At 39.9% G+C, this 17,137-nt stretch overlaps 1 protein-coding gene across 2 annotated transcripts in view; it reads left to right on the forward strand.

Moving 5' to 3' along the window:
• Nucleotides 1–10,544, forward strand: part of SMS (spermine synthase) — a 77,805-nt gene extending 67,261 nt beyond the window's left edge. For both annotated transcript variants that reach the window (XM_048862942.2, XM_048862952.2), the window contains exons 10-11: nt 5,214–5,329; nt 7,705–10,544. In XM_048862942.2, coding sequence (XP_048718899.1) covers nt 5,214–5,329; nt 7,705–7,747 — 159 coding nt within the window. In that variant the 3' untranslated portion in view covers nt 7,748–10,544. The remainder of the gene's footprint in view (nt 1–5,213; nt 5,330–7,704) is intronic.
• Nucleotides 10,545–17,137: the final 6,593 nt, after the last annotated feature.

A 17,137-nucleotide genomic window follows, 5' to 3' on the forward strand; every position in this document is an offset into this window, starting at 1 on the left:
AACTTTGCACTTTTAGAGAGAGGTAAGGGATTGACTTTGTGTACACAAATGTGCAGAGGGACAATAGGCTGTCTGTCTGTCTGTCTGTCTATCTACATTTTTGCTGTTAACAAGCATGTTATCTCTGGAGACACAAATCCACAGTTTGAGAACTGCAAAACTAAGCATCTTTGATGGTATCTTCTAGACTGAGCACTGAGTCCCATTGGGTAGATAGAAAGATTAGCCTAAATCATCTATGCAGAAGCCCCTGAAACCCCATAAGATTGGGTCCCTAATCCACAAACTATTGGAACTCATTTACAAAACTTTTCTTAAACATTACATGAATATGTTGTCTCATACTATCAGTTAGAATTTATAATCCCTATTCCATGATGATATCTTTGAGCTATAATGTATCTTAATTAAAACTATCTTGAGATAGGTTTTTCATCAAAAAGCATTTTATCAAAAAAATCCGATTTAAATAAAACCCGATTTTTATTTATTTTTTTTAAAAAAATTTGATTTTTATCCACCTTGGTTTTTGTCATCAAAGTCATTAAAAGAGCTTGATCCTCACCTTCAGATAAGAGGACTTTTAGAAAAAAGGGTGAAATTTAAGTCTTTAGAATGAGAACCAGATATATATATATATATATAGCAGTGGTAGTATTTTACGTCTTTCCAGTCAGGTACAAATCATGCAAGTAGTCTGGAAGGAAAAAAAGAAGATACCTTGCTTAATTTTTTTTTTTAAATCTCTGTATTCAGACTACTCCAAAAGTTTCTCAAAACAGGTGAAAAAAATTGCTTTTGCTTAGGCAGTGTTTTGTTACTTTAGGCTTTTTTGCCTTTGTCTCTTTTCCATGCAAATTTAAGATGTAAAGGTCAAAAGCAATACATCTTCTAGGGTTATGATGGGTAGATTTTTGGGCATGTAATGAAAAGGTCATTCTAGAAACTGTGAAGCTGGTGCTGGTTGTTGAATTATCCAATTCTTTAAAATTCTTGAAAGATTAGAATGCAGCCAAGAGTTTGTTTAATGATGACTCTCCTATGTTATTAAGATTAATGGTCTATTATTATGAGTGCTACTCTCAATAAATAGTGACAATGTTGAGGCTTAGTTCTTCTCGTGAACATGTTTTTAGGGACTTTTGCTCAGACGTTATTACGTCAGTAAGATTTGATTATACCATTACATATAAGTTCTTCTGTTTTTTGTCTGCTATGATAAATGTGACACATCCATTGGAAATTAAAAAATGGTAAAAAAGCTATTGTTGCTACTGAAAGTGGAGTTGAAGATCTGTTAGTTCATGCTTCTGCTTCTAGTGACTGGAGGTCTGCAAAATATAAGCTCTCTTCCTGCCACATGAAGGTAAGCAGCATTGCCTTTGGTTTAAGTGACAGAGGTAAGTAGCTTTTATCTCTTTAGATGGAAGGTTGGCTGTTCCAGTCCTCATCTAGATAGCTGATAACCATATCTACTTACCTGTGTGGTCCTGGGTTCCCTGTGCCTCAATGCAGAGTCAGCAGAATCCAGACAAGGAGCAAATAAGGGAGCTGAGTCTGCAACTCTGTTGATCACCTGCCATTGTGATTAGGGGGAAAGGAGTGGCTTGGCTGAGGATGCAGTAGTGATTCCGGTGCAGGTCTGCAAATCTGGAGAAAGGATTCATCCCCTTCTTGGAAATCTCTTGGAAATGTCCAGTACAGGCCCTCTGTGTGTGTGTGTGTGTGTGTATATACATATATATATAAAAATAAATGCCAGCTCAGGTTTTATTGTTCATTGTTTTCTCACTTGGACCATCTGGATTTTTTGCGTTTCATACAAGTCTAAGTCCTATGTAGCTATGTTTGTTCCTTGAAGAAGGAACACCTTTCGAGGTGCCCCCTATGATTCTCTCTCTCTCTCACACACACACACCACACACACACACCCCGATATCTCTTTTACAGGTCTAGTCTATTGCAGCAGGGGTAAAATGTTACTAGGCTGACCCCAAAGATTAGAGATCTCAAATCTACCTTTAGCAAGAATGTGCCAATAAAGATTTCTTGTATTAATCTATTGAGGAGAAAACTGAGAAAAAGAAAAACCTTGCATTTATCCTCTATGTAACTCATAATAAAAGGGAATTTTGTTAACCAAGGGCTGTAATGCTCAGAGACCTCAGCAGACCAGCCAAAGCTAACCTGTTTTGATTTTAGCATTCTTAGCGTGTCAACAGATGACATCTAAAGCAGTGTTTAGTGTCTTCCAATTGAGTATTTTTGAAGTATAAGGTGCACTCAGATACTCGCTGAATGCTAACATAAGAGTCCAGACGTAAGATTGATTTGAGGAATAAAGGGAGTGTTTTCTAGTGTGGAATAACGAAATATTCTACTTGGGCATAAGACTGTAAAGAACCAATAGACTTTTTGTTATAGACCATGGTCATAAATATAAAGGGAAGGGTAAACACCTTTTAAATCTGTGCTTCTGGTTCAAATTGATCTCAAAATGATTTCAAGTTAATCCCACCGTTCTGCCACCATGTCACGGTTCCTTCCCCACTCTGAACTCTAGGGTAGAGATGTGGGGACCTGCATGAAAACCCCCCTAAGCTTATTTGTACCAGCTTAGGTTAAAACTTCTCCAAGGTACAAACTATTTTACCTTTTGTCCCTGGACCTTATTGCTGCCACCACCAAGCATCTAACAAAAATAACAGGGAAAGAGCCCACTTGGAAATGTCTTTCCCCCCAAAATCCCTACACCCCCTTTCCTGGGGAAGGCTTGATAAAAATCCTCACCAATTTGCATAGGTGAACACAGACCCAAACCCTTGGATCTTAAGAACAATGAAAAAGCAATCAGGTTCTTAAAAGAAGAATTTTAATTGAAGAAAAAGTAAAAGAATCACCTCTGTAAAATCAGGATAGTAAATACCTTACAGGGTAATCAGATTCAAAACATTAGAGAATCCCTCTCGGCAAAACCTTAAGTTACAAAAAGACACAAAAACAGGAATATATATTCCATTCAGCACAACTTATTTTCTCAGCCATTTAAACAAAACAGAATCTAATGCATATCTAACTAGATTTCTTATTAACTCTTTACAGGAGTTCTGACCTGCATTCCTGCTCTGGTCCCAGCAAAAAAAAGCACACAGACAGAGAGAACCCTTTGTTTCTCCCCCGCTCAGCCCCCCCCAGCTTTGAAAGTATCTTGTCTCCTCATTGGTCATTTTGGTCAGGTGCCAGCGAAGTTGTCTTAGCTTCTTAACCCTTTACAGGTGAAAGGATTTTTCCTCAGGCCAGGAAGCATTTAAAGGTGTTTACCCTTCCCTTTATATTTATGACAACCATTTTCTTAGATGTTTCTTTAAAATAGAATATATGCATGTTGCGGAGGAAACTGTTGATTGTTTGTGACAGTAGAGATCCTGAATTAGTTCCCCAGTTGACTTTTCTCTAACAGGGATGTGCTGAATGGGACTCCTGGAAACCATCTGGAAAGCTATTTGGTAAATCTCCTGGACAACCAAATTGAAATGAAGATTTTCTTGTTTCTGATGGAGTCTTTGGGGGCTGCTAAACTATCCCTGTCAGATGACTTATCTCTGGGAGTCATAAAAATACTTCTGAAGAACCCTTTAAAAATATACCAAAGGAAAAAAACCTAGAACTTTAGAATGAGCAGATTGCACCAAATGTAAGGTGTGTTTGTATCTGTCTCTCGAAGGAGGAAATGCCTCTGCTGAATCTTAATCCGATGTCCCTTCAGTGAGTACAAGCCTGGGCTGGACTGTCAGTATGCTCAGTATATCTTTCAGGAACAAAATATAACATTTCCAGCAAATGTCACTGAATAAAGTTGTTTATCTAGCAACATTACATCTTTTCCTGGTTAAAGTGATGAGAGAGCATGTTTTTGTTCAGTTGGGAAAACAAATGAACTGCAAGTATGTACATGTGCTTAAATGGGGAATTGTTGTTGGAGCACTTTGTTAAAATGGCAGAGCACCTCCTCTTCAAAATTGGTTGTCTTGCCTTCAATTCTACAGTTGGTACCAAAATCCACAAGTGGGATGGCTACCATGGAACAAATGACATACATTTTTGATATGGACCTCTTTCTTAGACTTGCAGAACCACCTAAAATAATAGCCTACACTATGGACTTACCTTCTTTTCCTGAGATGTTCAGAAGGGATTGACTTATCCCTAATTTTTTTTCAAACCAGGTACAGAGAAGTGTCTGCATGACTTCTACTTACCACCCTCTTTACATGGCGACCTCATATCTCACTTTCTCAATTGCCTGTTGAAGAGTATGATTCTTAAACCATGGCTTTTCAGTTTTTCAAGTTAGTCTCATAAAAGGTTGTATACCCCAAGAACTGCCTGGCTTGTTGGGGTGGGTGGTTGTTGTGGAGTTCGTTACTTGGAATGGAAGAATATGGTTTTTAGTTTGTCCTCCTGTGGAGGTGGTGGTGTCTTGGTGATAGTGTTACGAGGGGAAATAATAGCAGGTCATTTAGATTTTACTTTCTTTTGCTCAGCAAATAATTGCTAATATTTTTGGAGGGGAGAAAACTGCTGTTGGTTGCTTAGATACAAAAAAAGTATTCTTGGGAAGCACCTGCATTTCAGTAATGTGACACAAAGGAACTAAAGGTAAGGGAGAAATCCCACTGCTGAATCTCTGTTGTTTCAACATATTGTTTTATGGATGAGTAGATTAAATTGTTAAATGTAGATTAACTCATACAACATAGTCTGATTAAGATTTTAATTAAGAAAAACCTGACTTATAATGCTGTTTACTAATGTATGGAAACAATCATAAAGTAAATGATTATGGAGTAGATGCTGTTCATATAAATACCATTAATGTCTGCTGTAATTGGAAGCACTGATGCAGTGAATGCTCCTGCTAATGAGAAGGGAGTCAGACAATCCTCTAGTACTTACAAATTCATTACAAATTGTGATTGGGTAGGTGTCTTTACATGAATGGGTAAGTGAGATGGAAAAACAAGTTATTCAGACTTCATCTTGCATTTGACATTAGAAGCACTGTGTATTAAGAAGAGCTCAAACATATCTCAGTAGTGCAGAGCAGCCTAGAATTAATGTATAATGTGTTTGTGCCTATGCACCTGTAATTTTTCTTTACTTCATTGTAACTTGGACTTGATGTATTTTGTTTGTTTTTGTCCTCCTCTCAGGGAAACTGTATCAATCTGACTGAAGCCTTGACCCTCTATGAAGAACAGCTTGGTAGGCTTTATTGCCCTGTGGAGTTCTCAAAGGAAACTGTATGTGTACCCTCATACATGGAATTGTATCCTTGACAAATATAAAAGGTTGAGCCTGCATGATTAATAAATCAAACAACCCCAGTTTGTTGGGTTGGAGTGAACTGAATAGTTTTTTTCTTTAAACGAACAAGACAACAGTTTTAAATGCCCTAATCTAAACATGTTTTGTAATTACTAAACAGGAAGTGAACTACTGTAGTAGGGGACGGGGGAGAGGATGGCTTAAAAGTGCCATGAAACCACAGCTCCCATTTGATGTCCCTGTGAGAGGGGCCCGGCACCTTTCAAAATTGGGCCACTTGTTCCTTAACTCTCCTATAAAGTAGTCAGTGGTGGAGTATACCTCCATAGGATAAACTCATAAACCTGGGGAATGAAAAATCAAGGAGTCAGGGATTTGGCCAGGATTTTCAGGGCCCAGGACAAGCTGCTCCTCCCTCCCTCCCCTCATCCCTTCAACTTGTCTTTGTCTCTGTCCCTTCACCTTGATGATTATTTTCCCTCCTTGGTCTAAATAGCCACCTCCTGTGGAAAAACAGAGGAATGAGAGTCAGGAAATCTTTCCTCTGAGCTTGTATTTTTTTTCCTCTCCCCCCATCAAGGGAAGAGGTTTGAGGCATGAAAAGGCTGCCCAAGTCTTCACCTCCATAGAGGCATCTTCATGGGTGGCCTGCCCTGAAAGGATTGCGCTTGCCTTGATTATTGCAGCTCCTCCTCTGTGATCTCCTAGAGTTTCTCTCTCCAGACTCTTGCTTGGTGTTGCCCACTTTTTCCTGCGTACTTAGGTCTGCTCTGCTTGGTTTTTAAAGTGTTGTGTGGTTTTGCCACACTCTGCCTCTGTCTCTGTGTGTTTTCTCCCTGTACAGCTTCCTTTCTGTTCCTGTGTACTGTCTTGGTACAGTTGTTTCCAGAGCCTTCTGTTCTGAAGCCCTGCCCTCTGGAACGATCTTCCTGTTTCTCTTGACCTTGCCAACTATCCATCAATATTCAGATGGCATCTTAAAGCATCTTTAAGACAAATAGAAAAGACGTAAATGCCATCTCTTTTGGCTTTACCCTTATGACTAACAGCTTTAATGTATTTAGTAAACCATATTTTTCACTGTCTATTATATAGGCCATGCTTTGCTTAATTTAACTCTGTAAATGGTTTGGGTGTATTTTGTATGAAAGACTTTAAGTGTTGTTTGTGCAGTAGTATTGCAAAATGCTTCTACATGAACTATGGCAAGAAGAATACTCATTCCTCTGGAAAGTATATTTAAATGTTTCCGGTGAGGTAATTGACATGAAATGCCACTAAAGATAATTCTATTAATTCTGGCTACTAAATAGGCATAATCAGGCTTCCCAGTGAACAGCTCTTATAAAGGGCAAGTTTTCATTCATTCTGTCTAACTGTCGACATGACAAGATAACCCACCATATATACAGAAATGCTAATAAGGGCAGCAGGAGTCATGCTGCCTTCAGACTAGCCTCCGGCATGTCTGCAGGACATAACTTTTGTTTGTTTAACTTAGACTTCTGGTATGCATTAATGTGAACAGCATACATTTTATTCTAAAAAAAAAAAAAAAAAAAAAAAGGAAAACTAGATATTAAAACTAATAAGTATTCCAGAAAAATTGACATAAGAATGGGAAGGAAATTCCATCCGTACTCTGTTTAGATCACTGTCATCTGTTAGTGCTGCAGAGCAATGCATACTACTCTCATCCTAAACTTTGCCCTAGTCTTCGCCTTACCTCCCTCCTTCCCATACCACAGGGGGCAAGTAGATTTACACAGAAGTGGATCTAATTTTCATCATGCCCCATGAATAACAGAAAACAGGGAGTTCAAGCAGATCACTTCTCCTTGCCACTGCCTCTTCACATCTTCTGCACAGTGGAAGTGTGTTGGTTTTGCTGTATCTGGATCCCTCTGCACTCATGAAGAAGGGGCCAGAATCTGCTGCCAGCAGAACAAAATGTTGTGCTAACTGCTTCCAGCCCAATGTACAACAAGAAGAGGGAAACATTACGAGGAATACCCAAGAAAGTGTGATGGCAGGCAAAGTAAGAAAGGGACAGAAATGACAGAAACTATAAGTAGAAGTCATGGCAGTTGTGGAACAAATCTTTCCATATAACTACAGGAAAAATACATGATACTAAATAAAAAAAATGAGTGTGAGGCAAAGAGGTACTTCACAAAAATGGCATCTACCCCTACATGTCAAAGGGGTGCTACTTCCTGGGATCCAGAAGGAATGTTGGGGATATTACCCACCCTATCTTTCTGAGTTATAATAAACAGGGGTTATTTGGAGATTTATTTAACTTTAGTTCTAAAAGTGTTTCTTTGACAATATACTACACAGTTTGCTTTGTTCCTTGACTTTTTTTTTCTTCAGGTGGGTGTTTTACACCATTTGGAAGACGAGAACTGAAGTGTGAAGATCAAGATATTCTAATTGTGTGCTGCATGGAGCATATAGGCTTGCCGCGTGCTGCATATTGGCATCTTGAACCTTTAAATTATATGCTGTAGATGATCCTGAAACTTAGTCATGCTATTGATTGTGAATTCTTTAAATGTTTTTTATTATTATTTTAATTTAAAAGCAAATGGAAAATGTATATTTTGATGAGGTAGGGTGTTATTTTTGAAAGTCAACTTAAAGATGAATTAGCAGCAAAACTATAGCTGCTGAATGCACTGAACCTTTAGAATGTGATCCTTTTTATTTTTTTGTAGATCTTCACAAACTGATTAAAAAAAAAACATCTTTAACATTTCATTCCTGAGGGTGGTCCCTGTATTTTTTTTTCTCCAGATATTAACTCACTTATAGATTATGGTGCTTTTAAAGGACTGCGGGTTTCTCTTAAGTGAATACCACTGTGCTTCCATTACAGAAAACGTGAAGGGCATAACTTTTTAAAAGAATACTCTATGTCCTTACTTATAAAGGGGAGGAGCTAATATGAGGTTTCATTTGTTTACGCCTTAGTTTCATTCATCATGCTGCTGCAGTCTCTTCAGCAGACAAAGCTCTCACCTGTCACCACTTAGAATTACTTAGCTCCTGTCACATTTATTAGTTTGATTTTAATATGGATTAAGAGTAGGTTATAGAGGTATTTTCAGCACCATAACTTTTGAAAATTAAAACCTATTTTCATTCCCACCTGAATGTGGGATGTTGAAATGTGTAATGAGGCTTCTAGTAGTCAGACACCCATTAGCTTTATGGCAGAACATTATGTCCATAGAGAATGAAAGTCGCGTAAAAGGGAAGACGAGAGAAAGTGATTTAGGTCCTTGTTCATTCATAGTTTGTGTTTTGAAACAGATGTATTCACTTCACTAGGTTAAACTTTGATCATAGGGAGTCAGGTGTCCACAGTGACACTAATTCAGGATTAGGCCCAGACATGGTATTCACTGGTAAGTCAAAATTCCAATGGAAGGAAGGGTGCATTATTTTTTGTGGGATTTTTTAAGGAAAAAATTTCTTCCCTTCAATATTTCTGCACATCATCTGAAATTATATTTTTGTAAAAGCTTGCTATTTACCGATTGCCAACTTTATTTGTAAGCAGAACATTAAAAAGATTCCACCTCAGAGGAGGTAAGAAGTCTAAGCCTTTGGTATGTCTGAAAGAGAGAATAAAAAAATTCACTGTCCCTCCCTGAGGATCTGAGATTGTGGACCAATATGAGACTATCTTTAAACACCAGGTTTCCCATGTACTGTAGTTTGAGGTGAAGTGGTTCCCTCCCCCCCCCACCCCCCCCGCATTAACAGTGAATTCAGATTGTCAAAAAACTAATTTCCAATTATTACACTCTGAAGAAACAGTACAACTGATGTGTTTTATCGTGTCAAAACTACGAGCGAACTGTAAATAGCCTGTGAAGAAATCCAAAATGATATTAATTAGAACCCTTGCCAAAAAAAAAATCCCCGTTGCTCTTCACTTGGTGTATATTTTTGTATGTATGATTATGCTATTAGAGGGACCACTTTAACTTGGGAAGCTAAGTGAGGTTCTTTGTATTCCCTGTTTTAAGTTGCTGCTTTAACCGATTGCAAGCAGCATTACTGATTTCATACGCCTGAGGCCAAATCACTCCTTGATTTACAGCCTGTGCAGTCCCACCATCTCTTACAGAATAGTCTCCTTGTAGGAAAGTGGAAAGAGCCCTCTCCTGGTCCTTGGCATTCGTGGCAGTGTCACATCCAGAGCACAGAACATTGTAGTGACCATACTGCTAGACCCTGAACAGTTGTAATTGTGCATCTGTGGCTGAAGGTTGAAGTCAGTGGGATTATATATGGCCCTGATGCTGCAAAAACACGTGCTTAACTTCACATGTATGAGTAGTACCATTGACTTGGTTGTGATGACTCATGTAAGTAAGGTTAAGTGTGCGTGCATGGATGCATGCAGGAGTGAGGTTTAAGATAGCCCATGTCCTGGTGTTTGGAGTGGTTCTAGACACGTACACCCCCCATCCTCCACAGGCTTGTGGATTAGAACATGATCTAATACACTTGATAGGTTTCTAGCACCAAGACTTGCTTTGTTTTGCAGAGATACATGGAATTAGAGCTGTTTGAAAGTGGAAAGATGCTGTGAAATCAGTCCCTGGAATGTTCAATGAGGGAGAGGAGTCTTAAATTGATGGGTGATGGGGAGGTGGGAGGAAGCATTGTTTTGAAAGCTGATCAATACATATGACAATTTTTCCTCGTATATTGACATTGTGAAAAGAGGATGGGGAGTGTAACTCTTTTGATTCGGAATGTTTTTATGTAGACTTTCTTAAAGAGATAGATGTAGTAGAAAACAAACTGGCAAACACTGAACACAGCTGTTTTTCTCTTTACATTACTGCCTTGTTTAAAACACTGTCACTCATTATTTATTTGTTATTGCTGTAGTGTAAACTTAAACAAAATCAGCTTCATGTGAATTTCAGATGAAACTTGCTATAGTTGAACAACATCTTACATTTAAAGCCAGTTGGGACATAGTTGGACGAGTGCCTCACTACACATGGAAACAGAGACTGAAAAAATGGTTTTTATTCTTTGCACTAAATGCTGCTTCCACCAAGAAATGTGATTAAATATTTAAAAACTTGATTGGTAGTCATTTGACTGTGCTGAAGGAAGACTGCTGGCATTGTATCTACTGCACGAGTGCAGTGCACATGTTAAAATAAAGGTACACTCTCTTATTAGCTGTATGACTGAATTGTTAAATTCACTTGTGGCTTCCCATATTCAGTATTAAAGACCATGCAATGGTCTGATGTGGTGACCATCAACATGTCTCCATTCTTTTCCAATCCCCACCCAATATAGATGCACAATATTGTTGAGTTTTATGTCCTTTTATTGAGATATTAAAGGAGTTTTTCCTGCCTCTCATGATCCGTAATTTCAGGTTTTGGGTTTTTTTTACCATCATGCAGGAATGTGTTAGGAACTTTATCGTGACCTATAAAAGAAGAGGTCCCTGCCAGGAACAGCTTACAGTAAAATTTCCAGCCTGCCCTGTGGATGGGGAAACAAAACAACAGGACTGGTCAGGACTGTGGGAGGACATGGGTTCCAACAACATAATCATAGGGTTACTTGGTATTGACAATGGCAAGTGCACAACTGCATTTATTTTTACATATGTAATGTTAAATCGTAGGAGAAATTGCAGAAGTGATTATTCAGGAGGGATTTAAATGGAAGTTGATGGTTTGTATGTATGCTGGCAAAATGGGTTGGCAAAATGGCTTTAGAAGGACATTCCATACCTGGAGAGGTATAGAGAAAGATGCTGAGGAGGGGGCATCAGAAGGAAAAGAGGAGTCAAGAATAGCATCGTTTGTGACACAGCGTAGGAGATAAGGGTAGAGTTAGTGTGGAGGGCTTCTGAAAGAACAAGTTTGACCCTGCTAACAGGACAATGAGCTAACAACAGGTTTCAAAGAGAGGATTCCTCTGGTCAGAGTGCTGGAAGATGACTTTAGAGGCATAATGCTGGATGGATTTTGGTGGGTGGGATCAAGATAACTGGAGAAAAGGAAGTTGTAGATATCATGGTGGGTGATTATGGCATTGGTGCAGAAAAGAAGAGAGCAGGTTCTAGATACTTTGGGGAAGAAGGCAAGATCTGTTTGCAACTGTGTATGGGGAGAGGAATTGAAGGTCATTCTAGGTTGCAGACTTTCGCAATGGAGAAACTACTTGTGTTGATAATAATGGAGAATGGTGGAGAAGATACAAGAGGGAAAAAAAGCACCTCAGTTTTGTCTATGTTGAGCTTCAGTTGTTGACAAACTGCCTTGTATGCAATATCTGAGAGAGAAGAGAGGGGGGAAACCAGATGAGCAGAAGATTTGATTTCTCAGTGTAGATAATAGCCTAGGTAATGGGGAACTGTGTGATTGGATGAGGTTGCCCAAAAATAAGTGACAGCACCACACAATCTCCCATGGAGAAAGGCAGTGGAGAGGAGGATCAGCCACCAAAGGAGAGGCTGAAAAAGCAGCCAGAGAGAAAGAAACCCAGGAGATGAGGATGTGAGGGAAAGAGGAATTAATACTATCAGTGGAAAGGTTAGGAAAATGGACTTGAGACTTAATAGGAAGAGGTTCTTAGTGGCCTTTGTGACGATATCTTCTGTGGAATGGAAAAAGTGGAAGCTGGATTAGATCAGGAGTGAGCGTTAGGTAAGGAAGTTGAGATAGTGATTGTAAACAGCATGTTCAGTGAGCTTTACAGGTACAGGGAAGAATTGGGAAATACGATTGTTGGCTGGAGTCGGTAGTGTTTAAAAATTAGGAGTGGAGGGAGGGGAAAGCATGGTGCTTTGGTGAGGGGAAAATAGTGGTTATGGGAGGGAGCATAGGGTCAAGGGTCTTGAGAAACTGGGCAGGAATTGGGGTAAATGAAACCATTGGAGAGATTGGAAATGGAGAGAAGGCAAGCGGAAAAACCATGACATTAAATTAGGAGCATGCTAAGTGTCTGAGATTTGGAGTGAGTAGTGCACTAGAGAGAGGAGTAAATGACTCATCCATTGTTGGTGAGCGAATTTGAGGGAGTCAGCTGTGAAGTAATGTTCTGAGAGCAGATTAGTAAGGGATGATAATGGAGCTGATATCCTGGTAAAGATGGACTGGTGAGCAAGAGGGGAGTAGGCAATGCTAAAGGAGATGAGTTGATGGTCAGAGGGGGAACTCTATTAAGAGATCAGAATGAGCATTCCTTAGTGGAGATAAAGTCCAGGAAATAGCCTTGTTGGGTACGTTGGTGAGTTGAGTTAACTAAGGTCAAATGAAGAGGTAGGAGGTGAAGTGGCTGGCTGGGCTATCAATATGAAAGTTGAAGGGTGGGAGACTAACTGGAGAGGAAGAGAGCTTGTTTTGGGAATCAGAGAGAAGGACCCTGGAAGAGATCTTGCAGATGGATTGGTTGACAGTGACATGGAGGGTAAGAACAGAGTTTAATATTATGCAGCACAAAGGTGTGGGAAGAGGGAAGTTCTTGAAAGGGCAATATTAATTATTTGGGTCTTGGGCTATTTAAAGTTTGTTCTGCTTTATTCTTCACTAATAAAGCAGTATCTGAGTGATCTTTGTATATACAAGGCAAACAGTGATGGAATTTCAAAACAGTGCCCTGAGTTGACCAGCAATAACATAACCAGTGTATGCAGATCTAGCACTTCGCTATTGTCAAATATTTTTAGTTTTCGGGCAGCGTCTAATGTATATTAATTTGCTATTTGCTTTCCTTTAGTGCCATATCAAAACTAATATTTTTGCTTCCTTTTTTCTCATGCTTGTCTAAATATTGCTCTAAAACCTTACTTTGGAACGTCTTGGGAAAGTGTGTATCAACTGTTGGCTTTACTTATGATTCTTGTGTACTTTGAATGCTATTTTATAACCACTTAATGCATTTTTTTCTGGGAAACTAACCTGAGTTTCCAGGCAACAAGTCTTATGGCAATGGGTAAAATTTTGAAAAGCATCTAATTGAGTTTCAGAGCTGAAGTTCAATTCTCAAAAAAGACTTAGACCCTTAAGTCACTGAGGATAAAATTTTCAAAACACCTAGGTTTTTTTGTAAAAGCTTTTCCACCTCCAGGGTCAGAAGCTTTAACTTGTAAGTAACTAAAACACTCGGAGGAAGGGAGAGCCACACACCAACCAACCTCTTGAGTTGCATCTCCAACTGCTTCTCAAGATACCATGTCTCAGTTTGAGGTTAACTGCACCTCTTTCCCCCTCTGGTCTGCTCAAGGGATGTTGCCTTTAGGTGTGAGGTCTCCAGTCATCACCTCTCTGGGCAGGGGCCTATGTCCCTTTCCCTTTAGACCAGGGATTTAGGTTTACTGTCCCTTTGCAATTCACTGTGCTTATCCCAGCAGGTCTGACCTTAGTCCAGCACCTGCTTTTTGCCCTCTCACTATCTCAGGGACAATGATAGGTTATTAACAACAAGCCAGCTTTTGCAAAGCACAGTACATTTATTTTAGCACAAAAGCATTACAGAGAAAATGTATAGAACAATGATCACACATGCTAAGCTTGCTGGGCGTCACCCATTTTCCACATGGAGACCGTGGCACACTTCAATCCTTCAACCTTTGCGGGGGGGGGGTGTGGTGTTGCCCTCTTGGTTACAATCTTATATCAGTTTTTGGATATAAATGAGAGATCCTCGGCCAGCCCAGACTGGTCCTTCAAGCCCAAAATCTTTGTCTGCTGGGCCTCTTGAACCCAGTCTGAGCCAGTATATATGATTCTATGATTCTATGTAATTCCCCCAGGGATGTCTCTTCTCTGGTGTTGTTTACCTGTCTCAGGATTTTCAGTAATTACTCCCCATTGATTTCAGCTCCTGCAGAAAGTTCTGTAACCCTCCTCCCTGGAGCTAATATAAATTCCGTGGCGCACAATGGTATATAAAACATTAATAGATGCCTAAGTTTGACTAATCCCTGGCACTCACAGCATTTGGCCCATCTCAATATAATAAATAGCCCATTGAAGCTTCCCAGGTCTCTCATACGTCACACATTTCCTCCCAGATGTTCTGCTTCAGCTCAAGTTCAGCATGGTTTTCTTCAAACCCTCCCCTTCCTTGAATGATTCCACTTGATTTCTCCCATGTAAGTGGATCAGAATCAGACCTTCTCCATGCACAGAAGAGGAGAATGGAAAAGGAGAAAAAGCATTACACCTGTAATCCAAGGAGCAATCTGTTGGTCTCTTTCTGCCATCCGTAGTGGTGATTCCAGACATTTACGTAATACTATTCATTTAATAATTGCTGTTGCATTATGGAGGCTGAGGGAGCTGTACAGCACTATTTTTTTTTATAAATATCATATGCCCCTCAGGTTATCTGTTTTAACCTGCCTGTCTGCCTGCCAGAGGTAAATCAATAGAGAAGCTGTTAATTGGGGAATATCCTCAACCTGGCTCCATCTTCCCAAGGCTAAGCCAAGGATCAAAGAGGATCCTCAACCTTCCTGATGATGGCCTTGGGAAGGAGGGGGCTACCCAGGGCACGTCCAGGAGAGGGAACAGGTACGCCAGGAGATGCAGAGACAGAGAAAGCATGCCGTGAGCAAGACAGTCTGCTTCCCCCAGCCTGAGAGGGGTTAGCTGGGCAGAGCAACTCAAATGTTTGTAAGGAAAGATTAAGGTGTAGGAAAGGGGAAATGAATGTGCATATAGAAGACTTTGTGTTAACCCTTTGTGTGCTATATACTTTTGGATGAAAATAAAAAAATGCTTTGTTCTGAAGAAGCTGTTTTTGAGTCACTAGTCAGCCACTGTCATAGGCTGCTGGAGGAAAAGACTCACAAGTGCTGAACTCCATTGGGTCTGTTGGGGTAACAAGGTTGGGAACTGGGAGGGGAGGACTGAAGCTCAGAGATCCAAGTGAAGAGTGGTAGGTTCTACCCAAAGTAAGGCGCTGGGAGCCAGGCCTGTCACCTGAGGGATGCACTAGGGAGAGGCTAAATGGGGGTCTAAGGCACAGCTCACTGAGTAACTGCGACATATTACGTACTAATAAACAAACTTCAAAGCTAGCCAGTAATCTGTCCATGTAAAAAAACCATGTAGAATCCTGTTGTAAAACTGTTTGTGTAGTTCACCTGAGCAAAGAAGCCCAGATATTTACTAAGTGCAAATTCAGTTTTACATTTGGTATTGAAAGTAATCTTCGTTGTATCAGTACTATCACTCCACTGGACAGAAAGGGAGGGGGCTTCCTGCAAAGACCTGTTGTACAGTAAAAGGCTGTCAAGGTTCCTCCCCCACTCTGAACTCTAGGGTACAGATGTGGGGACCTGCATGAAAAACCTCCTAAGCTTATCTTTACCAGCTTAGGTCAAAACTTCCCCAAGGTACAAAATATTCCCCCCGTTGTCCTTGGACTGGCCGCTACCACCACCAAACTAATACTGGTTACTGGGGAAGAGCTGTTTGGACGCGTCCTTCCCCCCAAAATACTTCCCAAAACCTTGCACCCCACTTCCTGGACAAGGTTTGGTAAAAAGCCTCACCAATTTGCCGAGGTGACTACAGACCCAGACCCTTGGATCTTAAGAACAATGAACAATCCTCCCAACACTTGCACCCCCCCTTTCCTGGGAAATGTTGGATAAAAAGCCTCACCAATTTGCATAGGTGACCACAGACCCAAACCCTTGGATCTGAGAACAATGAAAAAGCATTCAGTTTTTTACAAGAAGACTTTTAATAAAAAATAGAAGTAAATAGAAATAAAGAAATCCCCCCTGTAAAATCAGGATGGTAGATATCTTACAGGGTAATTAGATTCAAAAACATAGAGAACCCCTCTAGGCAAAACCTTAAGTTACAAAAAAGATACATAGACAGAAATAGTTATTCTATTCAGCACAATTCTTTTCTCAGCCATTTAAAGAAATCATAATCTAACACATACCTAGCTAGATTACTTACTAAAAGTTCTAAGACTCCATTCCTGTTCTGTCCCTGGCAAGAGCAGCATACAGAGAGCCACAGACCCTTTGTTTCTCTCCCTCCTCCCAGCTTTTGAAAGTATCTTGTCTCCTCATTGGTCATTTTGGTCAGGTGCCAGCGAGGTTACCTTTAGCTTCTTAACCCTTTACAGGTGAGAGGAGCTTTCCCCTGGCCAGGAGGGATTTCAAAGGGGTTTACCCTTCCCTTTATATTTATGACAAAGGCTCTTTTGCTTTTTAAGCTCTGTATTGGGTGTATCATTTCTGATGTTCCTATTTAATAGAAAAAGAATCTCTGGTGGATTTGAAGTTGCCAATTCCTCAAACTATCCTAAATACAGTAACTTCTCACTTAACATCGTAGTTATGTTCTTGAAAAATGTGACTTTAAGCAAAATGATGTTAAGAGAATCCAATTTTCCCATAAGCATTAATGTAAATGGGTGGGGAATTAGGCTCCAGGGAAACTTTTTTTTCGCCAGACAAAAGATGTTATATACATATACAGTATAAGTTTTAAACAATGTAAACAAACAATTTAATACTGTAGTCAGAAATGATGATTGTGAAGCTTGGTTGAGGTGGTGGAGTTAGGGTGGAAGAGGGTGGATCATCTGGCTGTTTCTCTTGCTGAACTTTTCCCAACTTGAAAAAACACATCTAGAGATTGTTTTGCTTTCCTTTTATTTTTCTTGGTAAATTTCTTTATAGCAATTAATTACATGACCAACTCCCCTAATCACTTTGGAGCTGCATTCCCTGTCAGGATCATCATCGCAAAGGATTTGCAAGCCAGCTTCAATCATT

Source organism: Caretta caretta, chromosome 1, assembly GCF_965140235.1.
Source record: "Caretta caretta isolate rCarCar2 chromosome 1, rCarCar1.hap1, whole genome shotgun sequence".
Classification (NCBI taxonomy): domain Eukaryota; kingdom Metazoa; phylum Chordata; order Testudines; family Cheloniidae; genus Caretta; species Caretta caretta.